The following is a 27,798-nucleotide window of genomic DNA, read 5'->3' as shown; positions in this document are numbered from 1 at the left end:
TGTAGATCTGAATGGTGAACTTATCATAGTCATGCTGCAGTATATCATAATTACCTTTGCATTCAAAACAGTCCTATTTTGTCCTTTCGATATCGGTAGTTAGATCTTATCAGCCTCTAAAAAATAAATAGATAAAACAAATCTCTTCACTGCATCATCCTTTCGTAAAGATTCCTGCCAAGAGATGAGAAATAAATCTAGGATGAGATACGAACCTATAATTATTTCTGGCCTCAGTTGTACTATGATTTGTTATGTTGTTACGTGACCTCTGAACTTCACAACTCGGGTCACAAGGTCACTGTAGGATTCTGATACACTGATAGCCTAAGGCAGATTATTACCAGTGTGTAAAGCATGCTTTTTTTGAAAATGTTCAATTTTCTGCAATATCCGAGGCCATGTTCTCGAATCACATTGAAAGGCAGAATAACATTGTTCTCAAGGACTGGCTATTAATATACTGTGTAGTCAACATTCTTTTTCAACTACCATAAAAGTAGTTATCCTTTCAAATTTTAATTTTCTAAGCAGTAATTTTTATTGATGGTAAATTTTCTTCCAATTTTTCAATTCTTTATACTGGTCTTGAATATCCGTAATGAAGTAATTACCAGTATGCATTGACAGATCCCAATGCTCCTATATCCAACCTGTAGATGTGAATAGCTCAGGATTTGGTGCATATGTACCGGTAGTGTTGTGTAAATTATTTGACATGAAATGAATCACAGCCTTAGTGCACATATTTTTATCAGACAATCTTTGATAACATTTTTGGTGACAGAAAAACGTGTGTGGACATCAGAAAAATAGGTGGGTCTAAGGGGTTATGCATATGTCTGTCCTTCTGTTGTATGGCTGTTTTTCAAGTTATCAAACATTCGCGCACAATCTATATCTGTAGATTCTAAAAGTTGTTAAAAATACATTTACTCTCCATCTTTTTTAATACGGAATAAATTTGAGCCAGGTGATAATTCAAAAACGGAAATGCTAATTTCAATGAGCAGTAGTTGTTATTATGTACTAACTTTTTTGTGTTAGTATAGTACTGTATTTCAGACTGAAATGTCCATACACGACAGATACAAAAGGCAATACCTTGAAAATTCACTCAGTTCCCAGGATATATCCTTCTGCAGAAAAGGGAGTTTACCATTATGAAAATTAAACACACACAAAAATTACACAAGATACAATTGCTTCCTCCAAAACTTAAGAGAAAGTACTATCTGTCACCCTGTCCGATGAATGGATCACAGCAAAATACAGTACATTTTATGATTTTTCAAGCAGACACTTGAAACTGTACGTATTACACCAAATAACTTCACCTAGAGACAATGACATGTTTTGTTGGGAACATAGCCGATGCACTACAAAATGGAAAAAGATTGAGAAGTCTTGTCCAGACATTGTTATACATACATGTAGTTTTTAAAGTTGTTCATCAGTTTTACTTTGAAGTTCACCCCAAAGATAGCAACAGTAAATATTACTACAATATGCTTTAAATAATGCTTTCTTTACATTTGGACTACATACTTTAAATTGTCTGAGTAACATGTTTGTTCTGAACGCAAAATGCACGTCTCTGTATTCCGATATCCTCATTATCACACCCGTCACTTTTTTATTTCATGATAGAAGATCGACATTAAAGCTCATAAAAAAAATAAAACAATTTTAATCATTAAATATGGCATCAATTACTGTGATGCGGTTTAATGATTTTTGCTATGCATAATTCTGTTAAAATAAAACAAATTTTCTTTTGCAAACATGTGATTTAATCATTTTTAAATCCCAAAGGTGTCAAGTTGAAAATAGTTCCGGTTCACTTTCAGTCCAGTGATAACTATACGGTCTGTAACATCGTCAACAAGTTACCGATGATTTCTCTGGTGCGTGACATTTGACATCACTAAATGGAGTTCTAAAGGATGACTGTTCCAACCCTAAGCAATTGGACTCTTTATTATCACCCTCTGCTGGTCAGCAAGAAGCAACACTCATGATTTCATAGATATGTATTTGTGCGATTTAGTTTTACAATCTCTGCTTGCGTACCCCCTACAGAAACAAGAGTTAAAGGTTTTATAAGTTTGTGAATGCAATAATCAATAGTTCTACGTCGGATTATTTAAATTGACAGGAAATTCAGACAAGTGTTGATAATGAAGTGTCTGTTACATCTTTCGTTGGGACTAGCTGTCTTCAGGTCTGGTGACCCCACGTGACCCTGTTGCTTTGTGTTAAATGCATTAATATGCAAATTTTAAGCGTTTCACCAAGTGTTTGTCCATACAATACATATAAGTCTCACACATACCCAATAATGTGTTTGATTGTTATTTTGATAGAAAAGTGGCTTATATATTTGTTTAAGCAGAAAAAATAGCATAAATTGACCCGTTATAAATTTCAAACGTATTAGTACAGACCGTTTGTGTAAGTATAGTTTTAAGCAAGGCTATACAGATAACATAGCTTGAATGAATTCCACTAATTTAATAGCAACTGTCTTTTTTCAACTTGTTCACAAATGCGGTTTTGGCTCAAATGCAAATGAATTATAAAGCAAGGGTGTGTCATGTACAATATTATCTGTTCAATTTATTTAGAGTTTACAAACTGAATCAAATTTGTAGAGGATTAGACACTGGTAGGAACCTGTTGAATGCATGGAATGAAATATAAAATATTGTAAAATTGTAATTTGGGGGGGGGGGTTAGCATGCATGCAATTACCAGTTTACAAATCATTTCAAATCTCTTCAAGCATTCTGAAAAAGAATTTTAAGTAATGAGAGATTTATCATTTTTATGACAAGCATAAACAGCATAATGCACATTCTGTTTAAGTTGACATAACAGCAAAATTTGTTCCAGGAAAGTACATCTAATTAAATAATAGATAAAAAACCAGATTAAGTACTTATGATCCGAGTGTGTCGTTCCTCTGACATTTGAAATTTGCAGCCCATAAACATACATGGAAACATTGACAAACTACTGCAGGGGATCACCGATGTGGTGGTTCGTTGTAGATTGCCAATTGATGATATTCAATTTTGATTAATATTACTCAATTTTTTTCAGCCTGATGAGCAAGTAGAATGTAATTTGCATTTGTTAGTTTTGCACCACTGTCTGTTTACTGGCACTTTTGTATGATCACTTTGTCACAAATTGAGGATGCAGTTTGTTTTTTTTTTGTTTTTTTTTTGGGGGGGGGGGGGCTGACGTATCTTCAGAAAGCAAAATTGCTCATTATCTCATTATGTGTGATAATCTGAGTTAATTGGCCAAGCATCAAGTGTGGAGGTAACCTTGGTGATTGCACTCAAACCAAATGATTGCGTATATTGTGTCCTTGGTGCACAGAGAATAGACAGTGAAATATCTGGATAAAATTTTTTTTAAAAATGAAATGTTAAGCCATGTATAGATTGCATAATAATTCTAATTATACATATTTGTATATGGTACACCAATAACCTAGATTTTTCACAGCTTTGCTTTCACGGTGAAAATGCTAAGTAGCTAACATGCATATTATTAATACAACCCTTTCATCCCCATTTCCCTGTCCAGAGGTCCAACTTTACCATAGAAAACAATGGGATTGGTTCAAACCACTGTGGTAAAAGGGTTAAATGACTCCTAGGTCAATCTATGAGCATTTTGCCACATTTAGGACAAAATAAAAAAGTTCATTGGTAAGTTTCTGCTCAGCAAAATGATAAACAGATGATGCACTCAAATATGGCTGCCTCCATTGACTGTACAATGCAAAAGACACGGGACGTGGTGCCCCCGCCGCAACACGGTGTCATCTTATACGACACAAAGAATTGACTATTCTCCACTGTTACATTGTCTCTTTACTTCCTATTATAATGAAGTTTTTGAAAATGACAAGGAAATTTAAAATGTACAGCAAACTTTTCAATTTCTAGCCAGTTTGTCAAAACATGGATGTTGACGTTTTGTAGTTAAAGGCAACATCATTTAATCAATAAAATTATCAGAATATCTGTGAAAATTAGAAGCTACTTCGAGTTTCCGACATTTGTGGCTGGTGGGCCTGCATTTGCAAATCAAAGTTAAAGGTAATGATTCAAAATTAGATTTTACACAAACAATACAATACCAGCGCAATCACGCACAATAAATAAAGAAAGATCAATTGGCATTGATCTTTTCATTAAAGTATACTCAGGGCTTGAAATATTTTTGTTTGCCAATGTAACGTATACTGTACGGTATATGTCAGGTTTTGTATCACCAGGCACCAGTGCTTCTCGGTGTTTGCATAATGACAGTGTTATAGTTCATCAATTATGTATTTGAAGTCTTCATATCATTATACACATGGTCTCCCTGTACGCATTCTCTGACCATATGGCCATGTATATAGCTCTTTTTGTGTGTGTTGTACCATCTTTTGCACCAAAAGTTCAATTGCCAGGCTGTACGTAGGCTGCTTTATACATAACCAGCTTTTGTGTTTGGCCCACGGATTTTACATAATCAGTAAACTTATTGAATGTGAAAAATTTACCAGTCGAAACAACCAAAATCAGGATGACTTAGCATATTCAGATAAAGATCAGGATAAATACTATAATATTATTTCATGCACAGTGTGTGTATTGGTCTGGCAAGCCACCTGAACCATTGCATGGATGGACACCCAAAGTGCACCGAGATATTTTGAGCCCACCGATGAATTTATGGCAAGACTGAAGATTAGTGGACACAAAGAAATTTTTTGTTTGAATTGTTAGTAACCTAGGGAGTCCACTCATACCGTGAACTCTTATTTGGAGGCCCTCTAAGAAAATCCCTGTTTGTTTACACAAAAGGTGCATCCATGACTCGCCGGTTGTCCCAAATTTATGATCTTGAATCCCTACACGGCATAACCTGTTATAGCTCAATTAGTCCTTTCAGTGTCTTTTCCAGTATTTTTGTTTCATCTATAAACTACAGCATCCTGTTCTACTTTCCAAATCATATCAGAATGACGAAGTATTCAATTCGTCAATTATAGCTATTATTTGCATATAACGTCCAATTATTAGCATATTTTCGTCATGCGCTGAAGACTGTTTATTCGCTAGCTTACTTTCTCTCAACTATTGTACAGTGCCCAGAGCTCTTGAAGACTAGGTGCTTTATAAATCTCCATCATTATTATTTTTGTTGACGATGGTAGTCCTTACAAGAATACATTTGTAAACAATAACATCATATATTATATGCTATTTGTCACAAGCTTATTACTACTAAAGCTTACTGTCGTTGGCAAGCTTATTACTTTGTATTTTACCATTCATTTGGGAGAACAAAAAAAAATGCATTATTTTATTGAACAAAAATAATAATTTATCAAATTAATTTAAGATACTGCTAATTTTCCTTAAATGAAAAATTAATTCAGTTCTGAATAAACGTAGAATGTTAACATCCCTTCTTTCTGTAGAAATGGCAGCAAATATTAAAATTGTGCCTTATTCTAGGGAATCTCTTCTCATCAAATAACCTGAATGTTATAGTTCTGTGTTCGGATTAAAATCATCAATGACTGTAGGTGACTTTTGTGCATTGCATATCCTGAACAAAAAATATACCGGACAGCAGATTGTGCGTGCCGGAGTGAGTACATGTGATGTGATGGGGTAGAACTGGCAGTTGTCGTCCAAGCAAAACATGCATAATGTATACAGTATTGCAGATTTGAACGCCAGGGATATTCCATTTTCCATCAAGGGGTGGGTAGCAAAGGGTGCTCACACTGATAATGATGAGTTTTATAATTGGAGTTCTGCTCAAAGAGGGCCGGCACTTCTCAATTTTATCAATGAATGAAATCGTGACATATGAGAAGGAAAGCGTTCAACGAAGATTATTTTTACCAGCATCCATAATTTAATAAATACAATGTGCTTATATTTCTCGTCCAATTGGGAAATGAAAAACTTAATCCTGTTACTGTCCGATGCAAGGTCAAACCAAGTTTGTGGACAAATTGAACGAAGTGTGCTTTACAACAAAAGGACAAATAAAAAAAAAGTAATTTAAAAATTTCTTAATGAGTGTAACCTTCTGAAAGCTTTTACAGATTTCTGTAAGTAAGTGTTCGGTAAAATACTTCAATTATCAAAACTGTGTAGCATTATTTAATGAAATAGTGATTCTTCAGTATTACCGGTATATGAAATTTGTTTTTACTGCACGTACAAATATGAAAATATTTTTTTTATTGACCTGTTCATATTTTGAAGCTCCAATAGCCTTTAGATTTTTGGATGTGTTTTCAGTCTTTTTGTTTTTGTTATAAGTTTGTTGTGCTACTCTTACAATCACGTGGAAATTCCTATTTATCTTGTCCAGACATATTGTTCCATATGTGTGTAATATGTGCAATGTTATTGTTGACAGCGGAAATTGTATTTTGGTAGATTTCAGGTCTCATGATTTGGTTGTACACTCCACTGTGACCTAACTTTTGATTTTTCCCTCACATCTGTTGTTTATGTCAACTAAGGTTTCTTGTTCAACTCCCCAAAGCACCTTGAAAATTTATTTATTTAGCTTGTGAACAGGGCATCTATACCTGTAAAATGCTCCGTTATTGTTTACATTTGAATTCTAGTCCGGACTAGAATCCACTTGTCAACAACAACAATGCCATCTACATATGTCAGGTGACATGTATAGCCTGAGTTGGCAAGCCGAATACTGTGTATCTCAGCATCCTTTGGGGAGTACGGTAGAACAAGAAACTGTAGTTGACATTGAAAACAAAACCAGGGAACAAATCATAATGTTACAGCTACTGGCCCTTTACAAGTAACGGGGATTGTCCCTTCTAAATGATAAGGTCAAACGTCTAGACACCTCCTGTGAGTGAGTGTTTCAGATGGGGTCTGAGTGTGAAGAGATGTTGCTGGTGTGATGTTCTGGGTTTATAATTTCACAGACCTCTTGTCAAGTTATGCACTTATAGCCCTGCTGAGAGTAAGATAAGGCCATGAGGTGTGAAAACTCGTGTTTTTTGACATGATCAAATACAAAGTTTTCAAATTCTGATATACGAATTTTCCAACTGAATTGTGACCAGCCTAAGGTATTTTCAAAGTTTGGGAAACAAGGCACAAAAATTTAGAACAGATATAACATTGCTACGTTGCTCTGTATAGACTGGCTGCATTGATACTCTGGAACCAACTCTTTATACCCTGACGAATTTTTTCCGATATCAATGCAATGTGCTGCTAACAAACCCAGTGTGTAGATTTATGTTAGTTCAATACGATAATTTAAACGATAGAAATTTTTTAAAATGTTTATGTAACACCTTCCATGAAATTAATTGACAAATTTATAAAGTGCGCAGGGAGTGTACAGCACTATCAATGCCCTTGAAGAATATTTTCTGAAAAAAATGGGGTTTTTTTGTGATTTCCCTCGAAAATAATGTGCCTTGTACACGTGGCATAGAATAACATGTAGAACATACCGTATAGCATGTATGGACATGTAGAGCTGCATAAATACCAATAAGTCTTGTAACTGCAGAGATGTAGAAAATTTTGCTTACAGGTGGCAAAAATAAAAGTACAAGCAGGTAGAAATAGTACACCAGTATGTGCACATAAATGTTGTGCAAAATGTCCTGATTTTAAAAACTAAATTTTCACAGCCCGCAAATTTTAGCCAATAGCCGGTTGTTTTTGCCGGCTGCTGGCTATTGTCTGCATCCCTGAACTGTAACCAGGGATTCTTACTGTCCAAACAATAATACTTGGAGGCAGTATCAATATTATTATAACTCACAAATGTATGTTATATGTTTGCCTTAACGGCAACAAATTACTCTACCAGGTCAACAAATCTCTTTCAATATTTACTGGCATGCAGTTGCGCAGATTTTGTTCGTGAGAAAAAGTGCACTGGATATGCCATGAGAAAAAAAAAACCAAGCTATTGTTTATTTTCCAGCGTTTTGGAACATCACAAAATATGTGCTGGTATCATTTCTATACCCATGTAAAGCTTGGGCAAGCTGTCAACAGTTCTTTATTCAGAAAACTATCATTGATGACTCACAGATCAAAAGATAAACTGCACTGGGTCTTGATGCCTTTTGTGGCGTAAGCTGAGAATTTTGTGTCAAATTCAAATGATACAGAAATATATAAATAAGGATTTAAATGAATGATTAGGGACAGACCATTAGATCTTAGGAGGGGGGTTAGGATGTCAACGTGCATTTCTTTTCAAATTGAGAAAAAATGTTATGACTTGCGTACTTTTTTGACACAATCTGGCACTTTTTATTTTGGCTGACCAAGTAAATATTTTTATGCAAAGAGCAGCATGGCTTCAATATTTTTGACCAATTTTCTTTGTGCAGCTCTTTTTCATCTTTTGACCACCCCTTTTGAAAGGATCTGATGGTCATGTCTTTCAACAAGATAACTGACTTACTACAGGAGTATTCCATAGCACTAAGAGGCCCTTAGGTAACATGTATGTATCTGATTGCTATTGGACAAAATGGTTTCAGGGTAGATTTGAAAAAAATTGAGCAAAAAAAAGAAAGAAAACATTCAAAAAGATTTGAATTATACAAATTTCCTGCAAAATTTCCTGCAAAAATTCCTACAAGTTAATGAGGTCAACTCTAGAAATTTACAATCAAGTTTGAAAACTGTCAGACCAGCAATACCTGAGAAAACAATATTTGACCAAATATGAGATTATCAACCTTAAAAATTTACATATATGAATTTTTTCATGTAGACAAACCCAAAGTACAGTCTTATGAGTAACTTTTACACCAAATATGAATGCTTTTTGAGCAGTGGTTTTAGGGAAGAAGTGCAAAGGTGATAGCGGGATGATGACAAGACAACCTACATGGATGTGTATCTAAAATACGGTACATACAGTACCGTATACCTCCACATTGCTGACAGTGGAGCTAATAAAAGAGATCTGGTATTTATCACAGATTTCGGTTGAAATCACGCTTTCAGAAGCCTCTCAGTTGTTCTTATTTATCAGTTTAGTATATTTTTACTTCAGCTTCAAGTCCATTGCAGGTGAGTAAATTGCACCCTAGCATTATTTGTTTATATTCAAAATTTATATTCAAAATGTTGGAGAAGTATTCATAAGTTGTATTGTAAAAGTATTGCTATCGTCAAACCTATTATTATCATGTTTTATAAGTGTCTTGCTGTTTGCGTCAATTTTTTTGAATGTGCAGATCCATTTCCTGTAGTGCTGTACCGGTCTTCAATGGTAATATACAAACTGAGAATTTTTTTTTTCAGTGTACTGAACCAACTGGGCACAATTTGAAATTCTCAGAGCTGGAGAAATTTTCTTAAAAATACATCAGATTTTGAAAGCTGCCGTCCGTCTGACTGTAATGAGGCAATAACTGTTGGTGAAATTGCTTTCAACAATTAAATTCCAAAAATTTCTAAGAAGTAATTGCAAACTTTGCGTGCCGCTTTTAGGGCTTGCTGTGGTCACACACACTCTCAGATAATTTGAAAATAATTGTTGATTTCTCCAGACTCTAGAAATTAAACGTTATGGAAATGGTATATAATATTTGAATATAGAGTGTACATACATGTATAGTAACCATTTGAAGAAAATAGGAGTTTTACATACTGTCATGAAGCAGACATCATTGTTTTTCAATCGGCGCATGACTTTGATGCATATGTGATAACACTGAAAGCCTTGTCACCTTTTTATAGTGTTGGCAAGTATATTTATACGCCTCTCCCAGTTATTTCAAGGCTTGCTTTTAAAAGGTGAAGACAGTACCGATGCTTGAAAGTCACATGATTTGTACAAACACATACTTGCTATATGAAGTCAATTCCCTATATACAAAAATTAACAGAGGACTTTCAACAGTTTTGTTATACCGTCGTAAGCTGCAGTCCATTCTCATTGCATATTTAAATTAAGTTGGAAACGATGAACATTTGTCTGAGGTGTGAGTGGTTTGCGAAAGTTTCCAGTGGTTTTGTGGATGACCATACTGAATAGTTTGAACAAAACTAGGAAAAGCAATTGCGCCTGTTTAGTCAATAATATTGTGATTATCATTATTTTCGGGTCTTTTGAGAATTTGAAAGTCTTCTGAGTTACATCAAGCTGAGATGATTTTGAAGCTAAAATACTAATTCTGTCAAGCAGAGGAAGTAATTATCATTCATATATTCATTTATACAATTCAAGGAGACTTGTGGGTAAATTATAATACTCTGTTCCATAGATGTTGTGTATACCGGTACATGCACGTTGTTAGTGGTATGGTACCATACATTTTTAAAATGCCTAATTACAGTATGATAAATCGTAACTTGAAATGCTCTCTATTTGATTTCAAAAAGCAAAATATTGCACGCGTACACCGGTTTGTTCCATAGCAGAACACCCATGTACCGGTACAAAGCTGGTCAGACGCACACAATGTTGTTTCCCAGACCTAACGTAGAGCTCCCCGGTTAATCCCCATAACCATAGATTATGATGGTTTACAAGTACAATGTACCCAAGACTGTGACAACCCCAGCAAGATTCTGCATAATATATGGGTACACTGCAAACAGTGACTGATGAAAATTGATACTGGAATTATGGTGGCATCTAAACTTAAAGTTTCACAGTTTTGCTAATACTGTGCTCAAGGACGTTTTATACAGTTCTGTTTATGATTCGGGATAAAATTTTAAGGTCACCATGCCAAGATTTTTTCACCAGAGAAGCAAATTTCCCAAAGTATTTGATATGCAAATGTTTCTCAAGCTTCACATAACTCTATGAAGATAAACTGTAACCTTAATATCTTGAATTTGCTAAAAGAATGGTAAACACCAAATATTGAATTTTCAAAATATAATCCCCCAAGTGTGTCATGTTTATAGCAGTACAGTAAAAAAATGGCTGTACAGAAAATCAGACCCCAGGGTACCTTTTTATCAATAATTTGAGGAGTACAATATATGACAGATAGTAAAATTTATGCTTGCAGCCTTTATGATTAAATTAAGATGTATTTTGGAAAATCGTTTCAATGTTGACTTGCACAGCATCTTTGAGTGCAGGACATGCAAGACAGTGTTGAACTGCACAGCAATAACTTCAAGTTTACGATGGGTATATATCGTTGTTGTTCAGTGTCTGCCGTTCAGACAAGCTCTTGTGCATATACGGTGTCAATTAAAATTCATGGCGTATACCGGCAGTAGGTTGAATTTGCAGCTTATTGATATGCATTGCGTACATGCAGTGCATATGTACTGCAAGCGCTTGAGATGTATGGCAGAATACAGCGTTCTAAACCATTGTGTTGGCATTATTGTATAGAAAGTATACCTGTACTGTTCCAATCCATGTTTGTTATGCACCTGTATGTTGTAGACATAAGGCCATCATAGGTTTGTTTCTGGTCATTTACATGTAGCAAAAATGATGCTGCAACGCGATTTTTAAAAAAAAAATTTGTAAATTTTTGGTGGAATTTGATACATTTTCCCCTTTTTTCCATAGGGGCAAATGAAAAACATTCAAAAAAAGAGTTGATGCTTTGAAGTGATGCGGGCGGTGACTAGAAACAAATCAATTTTTTGGGGCCTAAAATATTGACATTCACATCCCTGAGTGCAAATGTATACAGTAAATTCTAATTTTGTATGTTCTGTCGTGCAACAGCAATTTTAAGGTGAACATTAATCCAGAGAACAGTTGGAAATAATTCTTGTATTGACATCATAATGATAATTCATGACTGTTTTGAATAAAAATAATGACTACAACAAAGACGTACCATCTGAACGTGCTGAACGAAGTATATCTGCTCAACAAATTTTATCTTTGACAGTATTTTAGAAAGTTCTACAGATACAACTCAAATATGTATAAAGCAATTGACTAATTTGTCATCGTTAATAACGCTGTATTCATTGGACAAAATTCAGTCAGGCTGTGATTAAAAGTCTGTCATTTTACAAAGTGGGATGCAATCCTGTCCGTTAGTGATAAGTTTAATCTAACGATGTGATTGTATTCATATATGAACTCATGCAGTGCATTTTTGAAAATATTTGCCTAGCTACTGATGCACACATCTGTGCACTTGTTTTGCAAATATGACATCTACACATGTCCAAAATATTGCATTTTCAAAGCACCTCAGATTGTCGAGCTGTGAAATACATGACTCAATACAGCAGTATAGCATTAACGATTGATAAATACATTAACAATTTGATTTCCAGGAACATAATGCTAATCATTCATATCGTGCGAGAAGAATTTGGAAATACAACAGTCTTTTACACGACAGTTTGTGTTTTTCAAAGCCATTAATTTCTCATATATATGTGTATATTGCAAGTGGTTAAAACTTGACGTTGAAGTGAACATGATATTTGAAGCATGATTATGTTTGTGTCATTTCATAAATGTTTGTAAGACACGCTGAAAAACAAGGGGTAATAACAATGTAGATCTTACATGAAATCTGTTGTGTCCAGTGAGCGTTAAGGTGTACAGGACTATACTACAGTATAGTAAAAGCATGAGTTAAGTCTACAAATATCTACAATATGATATTTGGATTTCAATATTGTGATCATCAGTGAACGTGGCTGATGTTCCAAGCTTTGTTATGTTAAAAATGAATTCCTGTGATTTCAAGAACTCTATTCATTTTGCATGCATTGTAGCTAAACATGAAATTTCAAAAGTTTGACTCCACTTGTGCGTAGATTGCGATCGACATATCGGTAATAAACCTAAACATTGCCATTTTATGAAACATCTTTCATATTTGCAACACCTTGTCTCATATCTATCAGAAAAAAATGCGCTATGGAGACCGCATATACTAATGAGTAATAAATTTGAAGAACAAATTTGTTGAGTTTCACCATCTAAATATCTCATAGTCATATGTACATCATAAAACATGCCATAAAAATTATGCCACTATCCCGAGTAAAAAATGTTATATATTACAATGCACTTGTTCCGAGAATATTGTTTATAGTAATAACTTTACAATGTACGGTGTGGCACCAAATCTGTATGTAGAAGGCCAGGCAACCAACGAATTTCTTTTGTTTGTTTTGAATTAACTTAACCATGTGCATACTGTCAAAAGATCATCTGTTTACACTCTTTCTATCTGCTTGCTTTACAGTTATTTCCATTTGTTCATGGACAAATTACAATTTAAACAAAACCACACACTGTACTTGTAGTTCCTTTGTCCAACAAGGCCCAGTAATTACTGCCGGCAATTAAACTTAAAATGTAACACTTCACCAAATACACATTTGATGAACCAGATGAATGCAATTTCTGTAAGCATGACAGTATAAATACGTTCTACTCATAACGGCCCACTTTACAAATTGAGGTCACATGTTCTTTATGACCGCCTGCCTGACAGGGTCGCTCTGTGAAGGCCATGCTGCTAGTTACATATTTTATGATTGGATTACCAGACAAGTCTTCGAGCCCTACATGATTTCATCATGTAACTGACTGAACATCAGTGTGTTTCATCTACAAAGCACAGTACCGGTACTGTATGCACTGTGACTGAATTCTTGTAGAAATTACCAACAATATCAGTTTGATTTTCAAGCTACAAGTTGTACGCATGCAACGTACTAGTACATCTACATTTTTAAATCTGAGTCTTTCACAGGCAGTGTTTAGGCTGTTGAGATAAAAAAAATTAGGACATGATGTACTCAGAAAAATGCGGTGACAATTAAGTTGATTGTATGGGGTCTGCAGACTATTCGAGCAGTTTTGGCGCATATTTTGGCCATATTGCAAAAAATGAAACATATCAGGTATAACTTGAAATTTGGCATTTGTAATACTTTGCTGAAATCAGCTGAATGACTGTGTCATGTGATTTGGTAATAAGTCAATGTCAATGCCAAGTGTTTCAAAGTAGACTGATCGCCTTCATGTTCCTCATGTGGTAATCAAGACATACCAGTTAGCTTAGCTAAATCGGACCCTAGGTTGCTTGTTTTACATTTGAAGGTCGGTCCACTTTTGTGTTCTACCAGTGAACTTGCATGATTTGTATATTGTCTCTACAATCACTCCAGTAAATTTGTGTCTGTATCACTCTGCTATATATGCTTCATTAAATCTGTCTAAAGTTAAGGTCCATTCCTCCACTGTTTACATGGCACAATGAAATTTCTCCATGACTTTTATTTGAACATGATTTTGATATATTCATGACTGTTATTACTCACTGCAGGTTTTTGTGATTTTTTATCAGAAACTTACATGCATTTTAATTGTATATTGTTTTAGTTTATGTTGTTTTCAGTTTTGTATGGGGGTACTTATGTTTTGTATTTTTTCTGTTTGCCTGTTGTTTTGTCTTTTTTTGTAAATACTATATGATTTGTTTGTCCTTTCTTTGGAGGGTTGTAATTTGGCAAAAGCCTGCATGTTGCTCCCCTGAAAAAATAAATAAGTAAATAAATAAAAAATAACACATTATTTTGATTAACAAGCTAATTTCATATACCTACGCGAAATACCAGCTCAGCCCGTCAGAATAAGCAAAGGATTGTACACAGAACAGCTTGCAAGCTGTATCTTTCAAATGGAATCACTGACGCACTTCCTTAATTTGTTTCCTCTACCAACACAGCAGTTATAGTGACCCTGTGAATCCTTTTAAACAGTTGCTCTAAACTAACATCATAACATTTTTCAGAGAGAAATTGTGACAATAATATTTAGTGAAAGAGCATTGCGGGCAGGTGGGAGAAAGCAAAGCTTGTCCTTAAAATGAAAGAAAAGGGAGTTAAAAGTTCCTGCCAGACGGAGCTACTATAATGAAGTGAATAGGAAATAGTCTTTCTTTAACAGTTAATCACACCCCTTCGTGGCAGTGTACATTGTACAAAACCAAGCCCAATTGGTGCTCAATTACATGGTTGTCAATCAGCCCTTCTGTGGATTACTGTGACACAGTTGTAGCTGCAGATTCATCCCTGCTGTCAGTTAACACTGCCCAGTTGATGCTCGCCCTGTAGATGTCACTGCTCTCAGTTCATCAATCCTGCTCAGATGGTACAGGCTAAACCTTGTCAGTCAATGGCTGATTAACCCAGCCCTGTAACTGCGCTATATCAGCTCTTTGCTGACGTACTTTTATTCCCGTGCAGTCTCTTTGAAAAAGGCTCGCTCAGTTGTCCAGATGTTTCTTCACGCTTTGCCCAGACACTTGCAGGCTTATCGTCAAGTGCATTAAAGCTGGCAATAGTTACAAAGCTCAGACTGTCTGGTCATTTTACCAGTGTACCGAGACATCATACTTGAGGAACAGTGGGAATGTCCAGGTGATTCCCATGTTGTCCACCGTGCTATTCCTTAACACTGTAGCCTTCTGATTGTTCCCTATTAAGCAACGGTCCTGCCAGGACAATGCTCAATAGACTGTGCCATTTTGTATACCATCTTAAGTCTTAATTGCCCAGACAATCCTCTACAGATCACAGGGCTGTTATACCATCTTAACGTGTCACTGTCATTATCAGCGTACTCCACTAACTGTGCCCTTTAGATATTCTGCACAGACAGTTGTGTATAACATGCAGGCCTTTCGGTTCAGTCAAAATTACCCAACAGCACTCCATCAACCCTGAAAGGCAATTCATCACTGCAGTGATTTCTCTATAGCTTCAATCCGATTCATCAGTATTTGCCGACCCAATCAGCGATTCAGCCGTCCCGGCTCTGAATCATACACCTTCCATCAACTCCATTCCCAGTCTTGTCTGCCATCAGCTTTGAATAAATTAGCAATTCGTCAGCCACATCTTGCAAATTCTGCCTAGTTGGTACTCAATCAATCCTGCCCAGTAAAACTGTATTTTCCTCACCCTGCATGCATCTATCTAAAGATGCATGTAAATTGAATCAATTTGAGTCGTGTTAACAGTTCACAGGTTGCAGAAATACCCTGTAGGCAACTGGTACAGATACATAAAATTTACGGTACATTGAAAATTCCTGTTTGAATATTAGTTCAGACTACCGTGAATGTAAGGATTGAAGTTGACCAGTGAAAACCAAGTCCTGTAAATTGATGAGCAAGCATAAAGAATACTGTACATTCTTTCACTTTAACCCTTTCCTGATGATGGTTTCACCCAATCCCATTCTTGTCTATGGTAAAGTTAGACCTCCACACAAGGAAGGGAGGGGGGAGGGGTAAAATATTACTTGTGGTTGCATTTGCCATACTTTATAGCATATTGTGCATTGCTCTATCAAAATCATCCTGTAAAAAGCCAATATAAAACCAAATCTAAACCACAGGAGAGAAATTATGGTTATACTGTAATCATTTTTGCAAGGAAATTTTATCGATGATTGTATCTTTTGCATACTTACTGAATGTTAGGCAGTTGTTTGATCATGCCAAAGTCTTGGAAAACAGAAATTTTATAACTTTGACATAAGCATTCAGAGTATAATTCTGAAATCATGCATTCCCTGGGAATAAAGAAATTAAGGAGGTTTACGCATAAAGGTAGGTACATGTAAAGTTAAGTGTACTGGCCTGTTTTTTCAAGAAAACTGTTATGATAACATAAAACTAGCAACTACATTTTAAAATTGCACTGCTTTTTCCAGTAATGTTTACTTGCAATGCCATCTATTTCACCGGTTCATCACAATTCCCTGTAAACAGGTCCAAATTCAGTGTTTCATCCAGGATGGCATCAACAGGGGCGATTTTCCCCCTTTACCAGAAAATTTAGGAGGGATTTCATCTGTTCATGTGGTCTTCTTGTATCTCTTAAGTGTGACTGCATGGGGGCTTGGTCCCCCCTTGACAAATTACTAGGGGTGCTAAGATGTTAACAGAGTAGGTATTCTCCCCCCCCCCCCATTTCCCTGTCGAAATTAAACACTGCAAATTCACCAGCGATGATAATTGATTTTTGGGCCAAACCATGGCAGTGAAAGGGGGTTACCGTGTACAGCAATGACAAGAGTGGACGGGCTTTTTGATTAATTTCAGTCGTTAAGAATCAAATGTCAGAACAACGTCACCGCAAAGCTGTGTACAGTTCATGAATGTTAAGAATGTGCGGTATATGTTAAGTGTGTCAGCTAGAAAGCCCTTACAAGCAGAGTACGGTGATATCAGTAAATCTGCAAATGCTGTAATTCAGGAGAAACCATTGAGCATTTTCTGTTTTGAAGGGTTTGTGCAAGCACAAAAATGTGGTCATTGTTTCAAAACTTCACTATTTAGAAACTGCCAACAATTGCACTCAAATGTTCAGACGTCCTTAATCATCTCATTCCTCATTAAAGAAACCATTTATTGATAATTGCCAAATACTATTTATAGACGATTAAGTTGTCTTTAAAAGTCATCTCTGACAGTATCTGCAGATAAAGTAAAAAGTGTCTTATCTGTGAAAAACATTACCACAAAGAGTGGGAAAATAGACTTCTATTTTAGTTATTTATCAATAAATTGGAAACATTTTGAATTGCTGTACATGCTAAATTACTCTACAACACATGAATTTTAGGGTTTTTTTTAAATTTTTTTCCATTCACTGCTTCTTTTTTCATGTTGTCTTTTGTAATTGTGCAGTATTTGTAAGCCTTCGAACTTGTTGATGAAATTTATGAAAATATTTTAACCGTTAAGGATTACCCTCTGATGTACAATTAGAATAAAGTATAGCTGCACTACCGACAGTGAACTAAAAGTCTAATGTGATGTTCCACATGATTTTGCTAGAAGCATAGACAAGTGTGCCATTACTTAAACCCTTCTACCACCCTTCCAGTTCTGTGCCGTCAGATATTGCTATATCTATATTCAAGGAAATGGATCTTAGGGTTGTAGTTGACATTGACAGCACAGTTACATGCCTGGAAATGTCCATCTGGCGCTTTGATGATGTTTTGACCGTCACTAACTCAAAAATTAAACCACATTTTGATTATCCTTTGAGATGTTCTCCGCTGGAGGAAAAGCAAAGTTTACTACTGTGAGAAATGTCAGCAACATTCTTTAATTTCTTAGACCCACTGGGCAGGAGCAAAAAAAAGAGAGTTGCAAACTTTCATGGGAGTAATTTCATCTGTACTGTACCATTAGATAGATGTCTGCCATATACTGGTACTTCAGGCGTTGTGAATTGAGGGAAATTTGTGGATTGACATGCTTTATTTATCTTCCTAGTCAGTTTGGCTTCCCTACGGGTATACCAGGTTTTATGAAGTAAATGACAATTGTGTGTGGCTTTCCCAGCAAGTTGAAGGGGAAAGGTTTCAGTGTGCAGTTGAAGGAGATTTTTGTAAAAATGGCTTTGACCTGACCAGATTGTATCAAAATTTACTTCTCTGCTCAATTGTAGATTATCACATTGTCTTTTTGTATCAAAATATAACTCCAAGAGAACTTAGGGAATTTCACTGAAACTATAGGTGCAATTTGCGTAATTGATACAAATGACTACTGAAGAGTTTACCTTGTAATGGAAAGTGTAGTTATCTTTTAAATGGATGATACAAAAATGAAGAGCTTGATACTAACAGGCATCGAGACTCTGCCACGCTCTGAACTCGGTGACAGACTTCCAGCCGAGCCAATCAATCTCTCTTAATTTCATCGCAAAATGTATTGAAAACAAAACAGCCCTGGCAGGGTTTGGGCAGTAACCATAACTCACACCACACAGCTACTTATGCCGTCATAAAACACTCCATTCTAATTGCAAATCCAGGGAAGCAAGCAGCTATAGTGTGCGACTATTGTCAAAATCCTTCAAGATAATGATGCATTGGGAAATATTCCGACTGCAACTATGATTTCCTCTTTGTTTATCCCTCTTCAAATGTTAACAATCTCTGATTGACTCTCAACACTGATTTTGTTTTTGTTGCATCTCTTTTCAGGTTATGAAGGGGCGGTACCTCTATTTTACTATGATTTTTTTTTCCACCAATTTTGTATTCTGTGTCAATTGCCAGTTCTTGTTCTACTCCCCCAAAACATGATGAAACAGCTTCTATATAATTAGCTTGTCAGCACAGCGTGTGTTAGCTGTACAGTAGCTCTAGGTTTTGCCTGGGTATTTGGGTCGGACGACAAAACCAAACCCAAACACCCAGGCAAAACCTCGAGCTACTGTACTGCAGCTAAGCATGTATGTGTGTGCAGCGCATTGTTGTTGTCGACATTTGAATTTTTGTCGAGACTATAAGTCACTCGTCGACAATAACTGTGCTATTTATAAAGTATAGGCTGAGTTGACAAGCTGTGCAATTCAACAAACATGCTTTGGAAAGTAAAACAAGAAACCGGTTGACATGATATAAACAAAAATATTGAAATATCATCAGAATTTACAGCTACTGTGTATAATTCCCTTTAAATTTTTTAGTTATAATTATTATTACTCTGTGCTGTTCCTTGTAATTATCGATAAAAACAGTTCATAACATGTGAATTACAGCACTTTTGCTTCAGCACTTCAACAAGTCCTCACAGGGTGAAATTTTTATTCATTTTGCAGTCAAGAAGAGGCCCAGAAGATCGACTTAGAATTGTTCAATGAGTACCAGTTCAGCGTTGATCAACTGATGGAGTTGGCCGGCTACAGCTGTGCCGTGGCCATCGCCAAGGCCTACCCACTCAACACATTGCCCAAAATTGGCGGCACGGTGCTCATCTGCGTAGGACCTGGTAACAATGGTGGGGATGGACTCGTAGCAGCCAGGCACCTTAAGATGTTTGTGAGTATTGCCTGAGTCATGCTATCCCATAATGCCTCACTATGGCAACCCAAATTTGCATAAACTTTCTCTTCACTATATAAGCATTTCCATCAATATTAGGCATGTTAATAAAGCTCTTTTTAAGCGGAAACATGAAATGAAGGCTGTAAATTGTGGTAGTAATATTAAATTGATTATTTTTATACCTTATACTGGTATTTTAAGTATTTAATTTTTAATATGTTGATGCAGGTGATGTACAGAAAAAGTATCGGAAAGCTAGTGTATGAGTCAGTTCTTTGTCCTTTAAATCTTTCAATACAATTTCTAAAGGCAACATTCCTATTTAGCCATTACTTTGTGACATGAAACATGCATCAAGACTTTTTGCATGTTTTAAATATCAGCAATTTGTTGATCAGTTAACCACCGCATATTTCACATACCAGGTAATTTACTCGTACGCAACATACAAATATGCAACTTGCCTTGTTATTGTTTGACAAATAAATATTTTACTGGACATGCTGTCAATTACATTCAGGCTTCGATAGGATTTCAAGTGAAATACCAGGTATTTCAGCATGCATGATGAGAGTGTTGATGCACAAACTGCAGGTGATGTACAGAAAAAGTATCGGAAATCTAGTGTCTTGAGTCAGTTCTGTGTCCTTTTACACTGAGAAAAACTGTTCTTAATCTTGTTTTCAGGGATATGAGCCATCAATATTTTATCCCAAACGACCCGACAAGACTCTCTATAAGAACTTAGCTCATCAATGTGCGGCCTTGGATGTTCCTTTCCTTTCGTATCTACCTAATAGTAAGCTCCTAGATGAATCCTACAACTTTGTCGTCGATGCCATATTTGGATTTAGCTTCAAGGGAGATGTACGCCCCCCGTTCGCGGATGTTCTCAAAACATTGAAGGAAATCAATATACCTCTATGCAGTATTGATATACCATCAGGTAATTTATGCAAATTTCTACGAGTATGCGTATGACAACGGCTCCATCAGCTGTAATTTCATCAATGTATTTTCTATTCATTTTGTCGTGTTTAATGTGCATTTTTGGGTTTTCCAAAAATCATGTTTGTCTCGGCCCTGTCAACACAGCCTGTATGCATGCAGTATCCAAGGTGGTTGTTGGAAAATGAACTCCAGTCCAGACTTTTATTCATTTGTCATCAAGGACAGAACATATTGTACACGGTATTGTAAAACACTTTGAATTGGCTGCATGCTTTTTTTAGCATTTGAGGGTTTCCGTTGCAATGAGCTGGCTGTTAATTTATCTAACAGACGTCCTTAGCCATAGCAAATATGGGTAAAAGTTTAAATTAGCAAACTTATCTAAATTAGCTGAAATAAAGATGCTAGCTAAAAAGACTACCAGTATTTTATAGTACATTGTTTTGCCATAGCTAATACTTTGTCTTTACACAAATTTTTTGGGAGAAAAATTTGAATATGTATGAGTTTTCTGGCAAAAATGATAAAAATATTGTCACAAGTTACAACTATGGTACCTTCAACACAAGTTATCATTATTCTATCATGGTAAATATATGCAAATTTGATTGATATTTTGAGTGACACATCTAAAAATAGAAATTGATGAAGTCAATAAGCACCCCAAATGATGGCTAAAATTTTCTCCAGAAAGCTTTAAACTATTCTCTTTCATTATGAAGAATTAAATGGGACATCACCATGCAGTGTTTTGGATTGGATAAACAAAATACTTAGAACTTGCCAAGAACTGTATTTAAAATTCAAAATGGCCACTCTATTAACTCCACTGGGAAAAAAATAAAAGTTTCAATTTTCAAAAAAACAAGAAGCGTAATACTTCATTTGCTCGGCAGGTTCCAAATTGAGTCCAACAAACAGCAGGTCAGAAAAATATTGTTAAAATTTGAGTGTTTGAAAAACCGTTCCTCGAAGCACCTACTGTAATCACATTTCAAAGATGGCCGGATGTCAAGAGTAATACATGTATGTGTATGTGATAAGAATGTGTGTACTGGGCCTCATAACCGTTAGAATTTCATGGTTGAATATATCCTAGGGTTAAGTTCATCCAAAGTTTGCCGCAGGTACGGGATTCTTCTCCCTGGCAATTTATCATTTCAACATTTAGAATACAAATCAATCTGACGCAGTCATCATTTTTCAGAGCTGAAATCTGACAGAAACAGCAGCATCCAGTTCGATAAGAAATCCTTTCTATCACACCCATTTGGATGTGCTTTGCCACTTAACTGGAAGCAAAATCATGACACTTAATTGTCATTGAACAAATTCTTTCAGCACGGCTCACACATCTGTTTCTGTCATTTGCAAAGCAGGGTCACCGTTGTGCCTCTCCCAGGAAATTTCATCGTGAAATTAAACTCATGAATAGTTGATTAATGCACTCAGGGTAATGATACCCATCGGATATCAAGTGGCAAAATCATGGCCACAGTTGTACATTTACAACTTTACAAGACATCCAAGACTTGCCCAATTTACAAGCAGCCTGTTTGATTTGAGGATTTTGTCTGCAGACATGATATATGCTTTGCACACCCTACTCAACCCTTTCTCACCACAGTGGTTTCACCCGAACCCACAGTTACCAATGGTGAGAGTGGATCTGTTGAAAAGGGAATTGGGGGTGAACAGGTTTAAAGTCTCCATCCTTTCACATGTGCTGGATAATTAAGGAAAGATAGTAGGATGCACTTGGAAACTCCATTACCGCTATCCTTATATGTGTGTGTGTGAGTGTCTATTTATGTACATGGATAAGTGTTCATTTGATTTTATTGCCATATGTACAAGTTTATTGATGTTGTATGTCTGAGCACTAAAGGGCCAGTAACTCTTAACTTTTGATTTTTTTTCATTATTTTTATTTTGTATATCCTTTGCAGGTTCTTGTTTTACTCACAAAAGTATATTGAAATGCCAACTATTTAGCTTATCAATATGGCATCTATATGACATGGGTAAAAGACACTGTTATTTATTGTTTTACATTTTAATTCTAGTCCGGACCAGATCTCACCTGTCAACGATAACAATGCAGTCTACACATGTACAGGGCTGAGTTGACAAACTGAATACTGTGTATCTCAACATACCTTTGAGAATGGAACAAGAAACTGCATTTGACATTAAAAACGAAAAAAAAATGAAAAAATCATCAAAAGTCAAAGTTACTGGCCCATAAAATTGTAATGACTATATTAACAGCTGTATATCAACACCAGAACATTTTTTTGGTTGTTTCAGGGATCAAATCTTCAATTCTCATTTCACAGAACTAAGTATTGTTGTAATTGGAAGAGATACAAAATACATCATAGGATTGTGGTTTTAGGCACATCTCAAAGCCCTAGAAGATAAATAGTGTTTGTATTTGATGTCAGGCAAGGCTGATGCTATATTGCATAGATATCTCTGTGATAGCTGTAAAACAATTTCCCTCAGAAATAACCTGCTGCCTCAAGATATCTCTTCTAGTCTACCTTGCTTTGATAAATCTGTGACATATTTCTCCATTTTGTATTTTTTTTTTATCTGTGTTGTAGGTTGGGACGTTGAGAAAGGTAATCCGGAAGGCATATCCCCCGAGATGCTCATATCGCTCACTGCGCCCAAGAAGTGTGCCCAGCTGTTCAAGGGAAAACATCACTACCTAGGGGGTCGTTTTGTACCCCCTGACCTTGCCAAGAAATACGAACTTAATCTTCCCGACTATCCCGGCACAGAGTGCTGCATGGAATTGAAATGACTAGGTTCCAAAATGTAGAGATATCTCCACCTTGTGTTTCATATCAGTCCTGATTTTGTCCATTCCTGCAAAGTATTGTAGTCAAGTACAGTGTGACATATAGAATCTTTTTTTTTCGTACGCAGCGTAATCACTGAATGACCTGTTGCCATGGTGATGTGAACAAAAAATACTGAAAGTGGCATTTTTATCTGTAAAGAGAGAAGAGGTTCTGCTAATGTATGTTTATCTTTTCTAGACTCATACAATGCTGAAATTTTGCAAAAAAGTCTGTATCCATCTTTAGTTCTTGTTTTCAGACAGTTTAGTCTTTCTATGGCTGACGTGAAATGCTATTGAGAGTTTGTTTTTCAGAAGGGTTTCAAAGTTTTCAGAGCATGTCTGTGGGTAATCATAGTCAAAATGAATAGACATTTGTACTCAAGGCATGTCCATCTCCTAAGTCTGTCTGGTTTTGCCGGAAAGGTGAAAGGCTATAGTGCAGAGGTCGTGCAGATTTTTATTTACGGCGGAGTCTGGCATTGAATGTGGAAGTAGCTGATCTGATGACGTGGTTTGGACTTGTCTGAAATACACAATCAAGGGCTGGTGTGAGTGTGTTAACAGCCTGTACAAGTACCTGTATTTGTAGACTCTGTTTCGTGTAAAAATGTTTTCAGAAAAAAAAAGTGTCAAAAAATATGTGAAATCACAAGAAAACCACAACGTGTGTCTGAACCTTATTCTGATTTTGGAAAATTGCAAATATGAGATATTTTTATGTATCTAGTCTCTCAAAATGTGCAAATGATGCTACAGAATATTGTAAAACTCTATGAATAATTGAAATCAGAGCCAATTACAAAATTTGCATTTTGACGTATTTCATGAAGTACATAATTGGTCTGTTTCAACCAAAGTTGCTAGGTTGAAATTATGCCAAAATATTTGTTTTGCTAAAACTGAATTCACATACAAAGATCTCAAAGTCAATGCTCTGACATATTGAAGCAAGTTCTAGTCTCATTTCATGGCAGAGACTGTCAAATTGTAAATATCCAAAATTATGACAACAAGATAAATGCTTCACACTTTTGACATTTTTTTCAAATCAGAGACACCAGATATTTTGGTTAAATTCTTTTTCACCAAGCAATCAGGTGGTAGTGGCTGTTTTGACAAAGGTAAGAAATAAGCTTTTATCAAGACATGAAAGATGCAGAAAATCATGTTCATTTCATTTTGCCTCAACACTTTGATAATAGAACAAATATCCTCTTACTTTTACACATATTTTTGAAAAGTGTTTGTGGACGATTATGGCAATGTCAGTTGGACTGCATTTTTTTCATTTCTCTGCCTCCAGGCTTTTCACCATGGACATAAAACACTTGCATTTCATCAGTTACTGCCAAAATTTAAGAATTTTACAGATCAAAATTAGAATTCTTCTTTCTTTATGCTATCAAGTTGCCAATATGTTGTTGAAAAACAAATATTTGATATTCTACACCGTTTGATATTCTACACTGGATCATTGAATTACCACTCTGCATTGACCTCACTTTGAACTACTAGTACCTCCAGAAAGTTTTTGTAACCTCTGACCCAGTGATCTCACAAGGTCATCAGTCTCACTCATAAACAATAAAGAACAAATTATCTGCTTTGTTTACATTTATGCAAATTCTGCAAGAAGCTCATTCAAATGACCTTTCACCCCAGGTCAAAGTTGACAACATGAGTGGTGATTCATTAAAGTTGTTCCTTTAGCTTGTAATGATTTTTTTTGAGGAAAGGTTGTTGACCTATTGATGAAGATTGTTAGACAATTTTTCTGAGCTTGGCACTAGTAAAGTTTGTTTTTCCCATGTGTGATTGTAACCTCACGCAAGCACAAAGAAGAAAATACAACATTTTTGTTATGGATGTTTAAGTCATTCTTGCCAATGATCACTTTATCTTCAAAAGTTGTGTACAACTCCCAACAAGAGGAGGGGACAGCGAACAAAAATACAAAACATATTTTGACTGAAACTGAAATTCCTTTCAAGAGATTTCATCATCATTCAATTGTCAAATAGTTGACACATTTTCTGACTTTCCAAGTTTGCTCACGGAGTCAATTAATATTTCATGAACTGGGATTGTAATCGATTTTACGATAATGACTTTTTTGAACACATTTACTCTTGAGGAGTGACCAGATCTTAAATTAACTTTTGAATCTGACTATTTGGGATTGTGGTAGTGTACCTGCAGTGTGTAAAAAAAAAAAACCAACAGCGGCAAAAATAGAATCATGGTGCTAATTAACAAGCTCCATGGTAGAATACAGGCTTACTTGATGTGGATACTAAACATATTAAAGTTACTGAAGTTGGTTTTACCTTTCAAGAGAACATAGAACCGATTTATTTTCAAAATGATGAAAGTTTGAATGATGTTGTTTTTATCGTCGGCTTGTTCACCGAACTTGACAGTGCATATGATAACTGTTCTGGAGTAAAACTGTATGGGTTGATGTAAATAAAATTAGCGGAGTTCTTTCACTGATCATGGTGATGAGTGTTCAATGTCATGTTTACAGATAAAGACGCGTAAAGGTCATCGCGTCCTGATTCCTCTGCCACTCCAGGCTTCAAGTTGTCATCTAGTGCATGATCTTAGGCACATGAAGATAATCTTAGAATACACAACATCCAGATTAGATTTATGTATATGTTCATTACCATTTGTTGCATGAATGAATTCCAACATCACAATATGGCCTACCCATTAAGGTAGTATGCGACTCGAAAAAGTGAAAGACTTAAACTTTTGCTCTAACTTTCCTCAAGAAATTTTTCAACCTTTCTCTTTCAAAATGAAGAATGAAAATTGTGGGGGGGGGGGGGGGGGTCCCCATGCAAATTTTAGGACCAGGGAAACAAAGAACCCAAGATTTTCACCGATATTTGAAATTCAAAATGGCTGCCATCCCTTTGTTAACTGTATGGAGAAAAGAAGAATTTTCGAATTTCAAAAAAACTAAGCCGTTGAATAGTTTTCTTACAGAGCTTTAAAATGAACTGCCACAAGTGGTAGATCAGAAAAGAACTGTAAAAGTTTGAGAATCCAAATATCTGTTCGAGAGGCGCATTAAGCTCAAGAGTGTTGTCCCAAAACAAAGCGCCCTCACTGGTTGAGTCAATAACAGCCAGCCAAAAATAACAGCCAGCGAAAATGGTGTCCTATTCAAGCTGGCTAGCAAATATTAAAGAAAAAAGATGGGGTCACCATCCTTGATTTTCTACAAATGTACGATGAATACGTCTGTTTTTCATGAAAATCACTCAATATAAAAAAACCATTCAAGTTCAACATGCAGTGAATGAAATTTTCACATTCTTATCGTACAACAACACAAAAGTAAAATTTTGAACAGTAGAGACTAATTTAAATGAAAAAAATGTGTGACCAAATGAAATTATTAATTTTTAATTTTTTACCAAATTTGCCATGATTACACCCAAAATTTCAGAGATTAAATTGAGATTTATTTGATTGTTAATTTTGTCAAACTTTCAAGTGATATATGTTTGTACTTTTGAAAATATGATTTTTGCCGGTAGGGCACTGTGCTCTTTTCACAATTTGGCAAAATGTAGCCAGGAATTGCCGATGTGTATACTCTCTCATGATCGTTATTTTGTGTGCTCTTCAGCTGCAGCAGGTGCCATTGACCTGGCCAGAGTTTGAGTAAGTCAAGTCGGCTTGGACTGATAAATCCAAAAAGTCTACTGATGCATTTAAAAAATGAATCAATTTAAGAACTTGCTTTTAATGGGAATAAGGCTCTGCAAACTATTGATAAAAGGCAGTGTCGAACATCTGCCAGCAGAATTGTGCAATACACCTTTATTCTTTCTGTGCGTACATCCCTAATAAATCTGGGGCTAATTAATAATTTGGAGGGGGGGACTTGGAAGATTTTGATCATGTAGATATTGAGGGGAATCTGGAAAAAAAATATTAATCGCGATTCCTCCAGCTCCCCCCCCCCCGCACCATTTTTTGTGAACGCAGCCTTACCTATTTTCTCCACGCCCCGCCACATTCTAAAAACCATTGAAGGATATAAAGAAGAAAAGAAAACAAAAACTAAAAAGACACGTATGCAGTCTCTACTATCATCTGCA

General features: G+C 35.8%; 1 protein-coding gene across 2 annotated transcripts in view; it reads left to right on the top strand.

Moving 5' to 3' along the window:
- The window catches only part of LOC139117014 (NAD(P)H-hydrate epimerase-like), a 116,129-nt gene extending 89,955 nt beyond the window's left edge, over window positions 1–26,174 (top strand). For both annotated transcript variants that reach the window (XM_070679814.1, XM_070679812.1), the window contains exons 2-4: window positions 19,650–19,869; window positions 20,563–20,821; window positions 23,436–26,174. In XM_070679814.1, coding sequence (XP_070535915.1) covers window positions 19,650–19,869; window positions 20,563–20,821; window positions 23,436–23,638 — 682 coding nt within the window. In that variant the 3' untranslated portion in view covers window positions 23,639–26,174. The remainder of the gene's footprint in view (window positions 1–19,649; window positions 19,870–20,562; window positions 20,822–23,435) is intronic.
- The last annotated feature ends 1,624 nt before the right edge of the window (window positions 26,175–27,798 follow it).

This window comes from Ptychodera flava, chromosome 18 (genome assembly GCF_041260155.1).
Source record: "Ptychodera flava strain L36383 chromosome 18, AS_Pfla_20210202, whole genome shotgun sequence".
Taxonomy (NCBI): Eukaryota; Metazoa; Hemichordata; class Enteropneusta; family Ptychoderidae; genus Ptychodera; species Ptychodera flava.
This window is presented reverse-complemented; position numbering and strand designations above follow the sequence as displayed.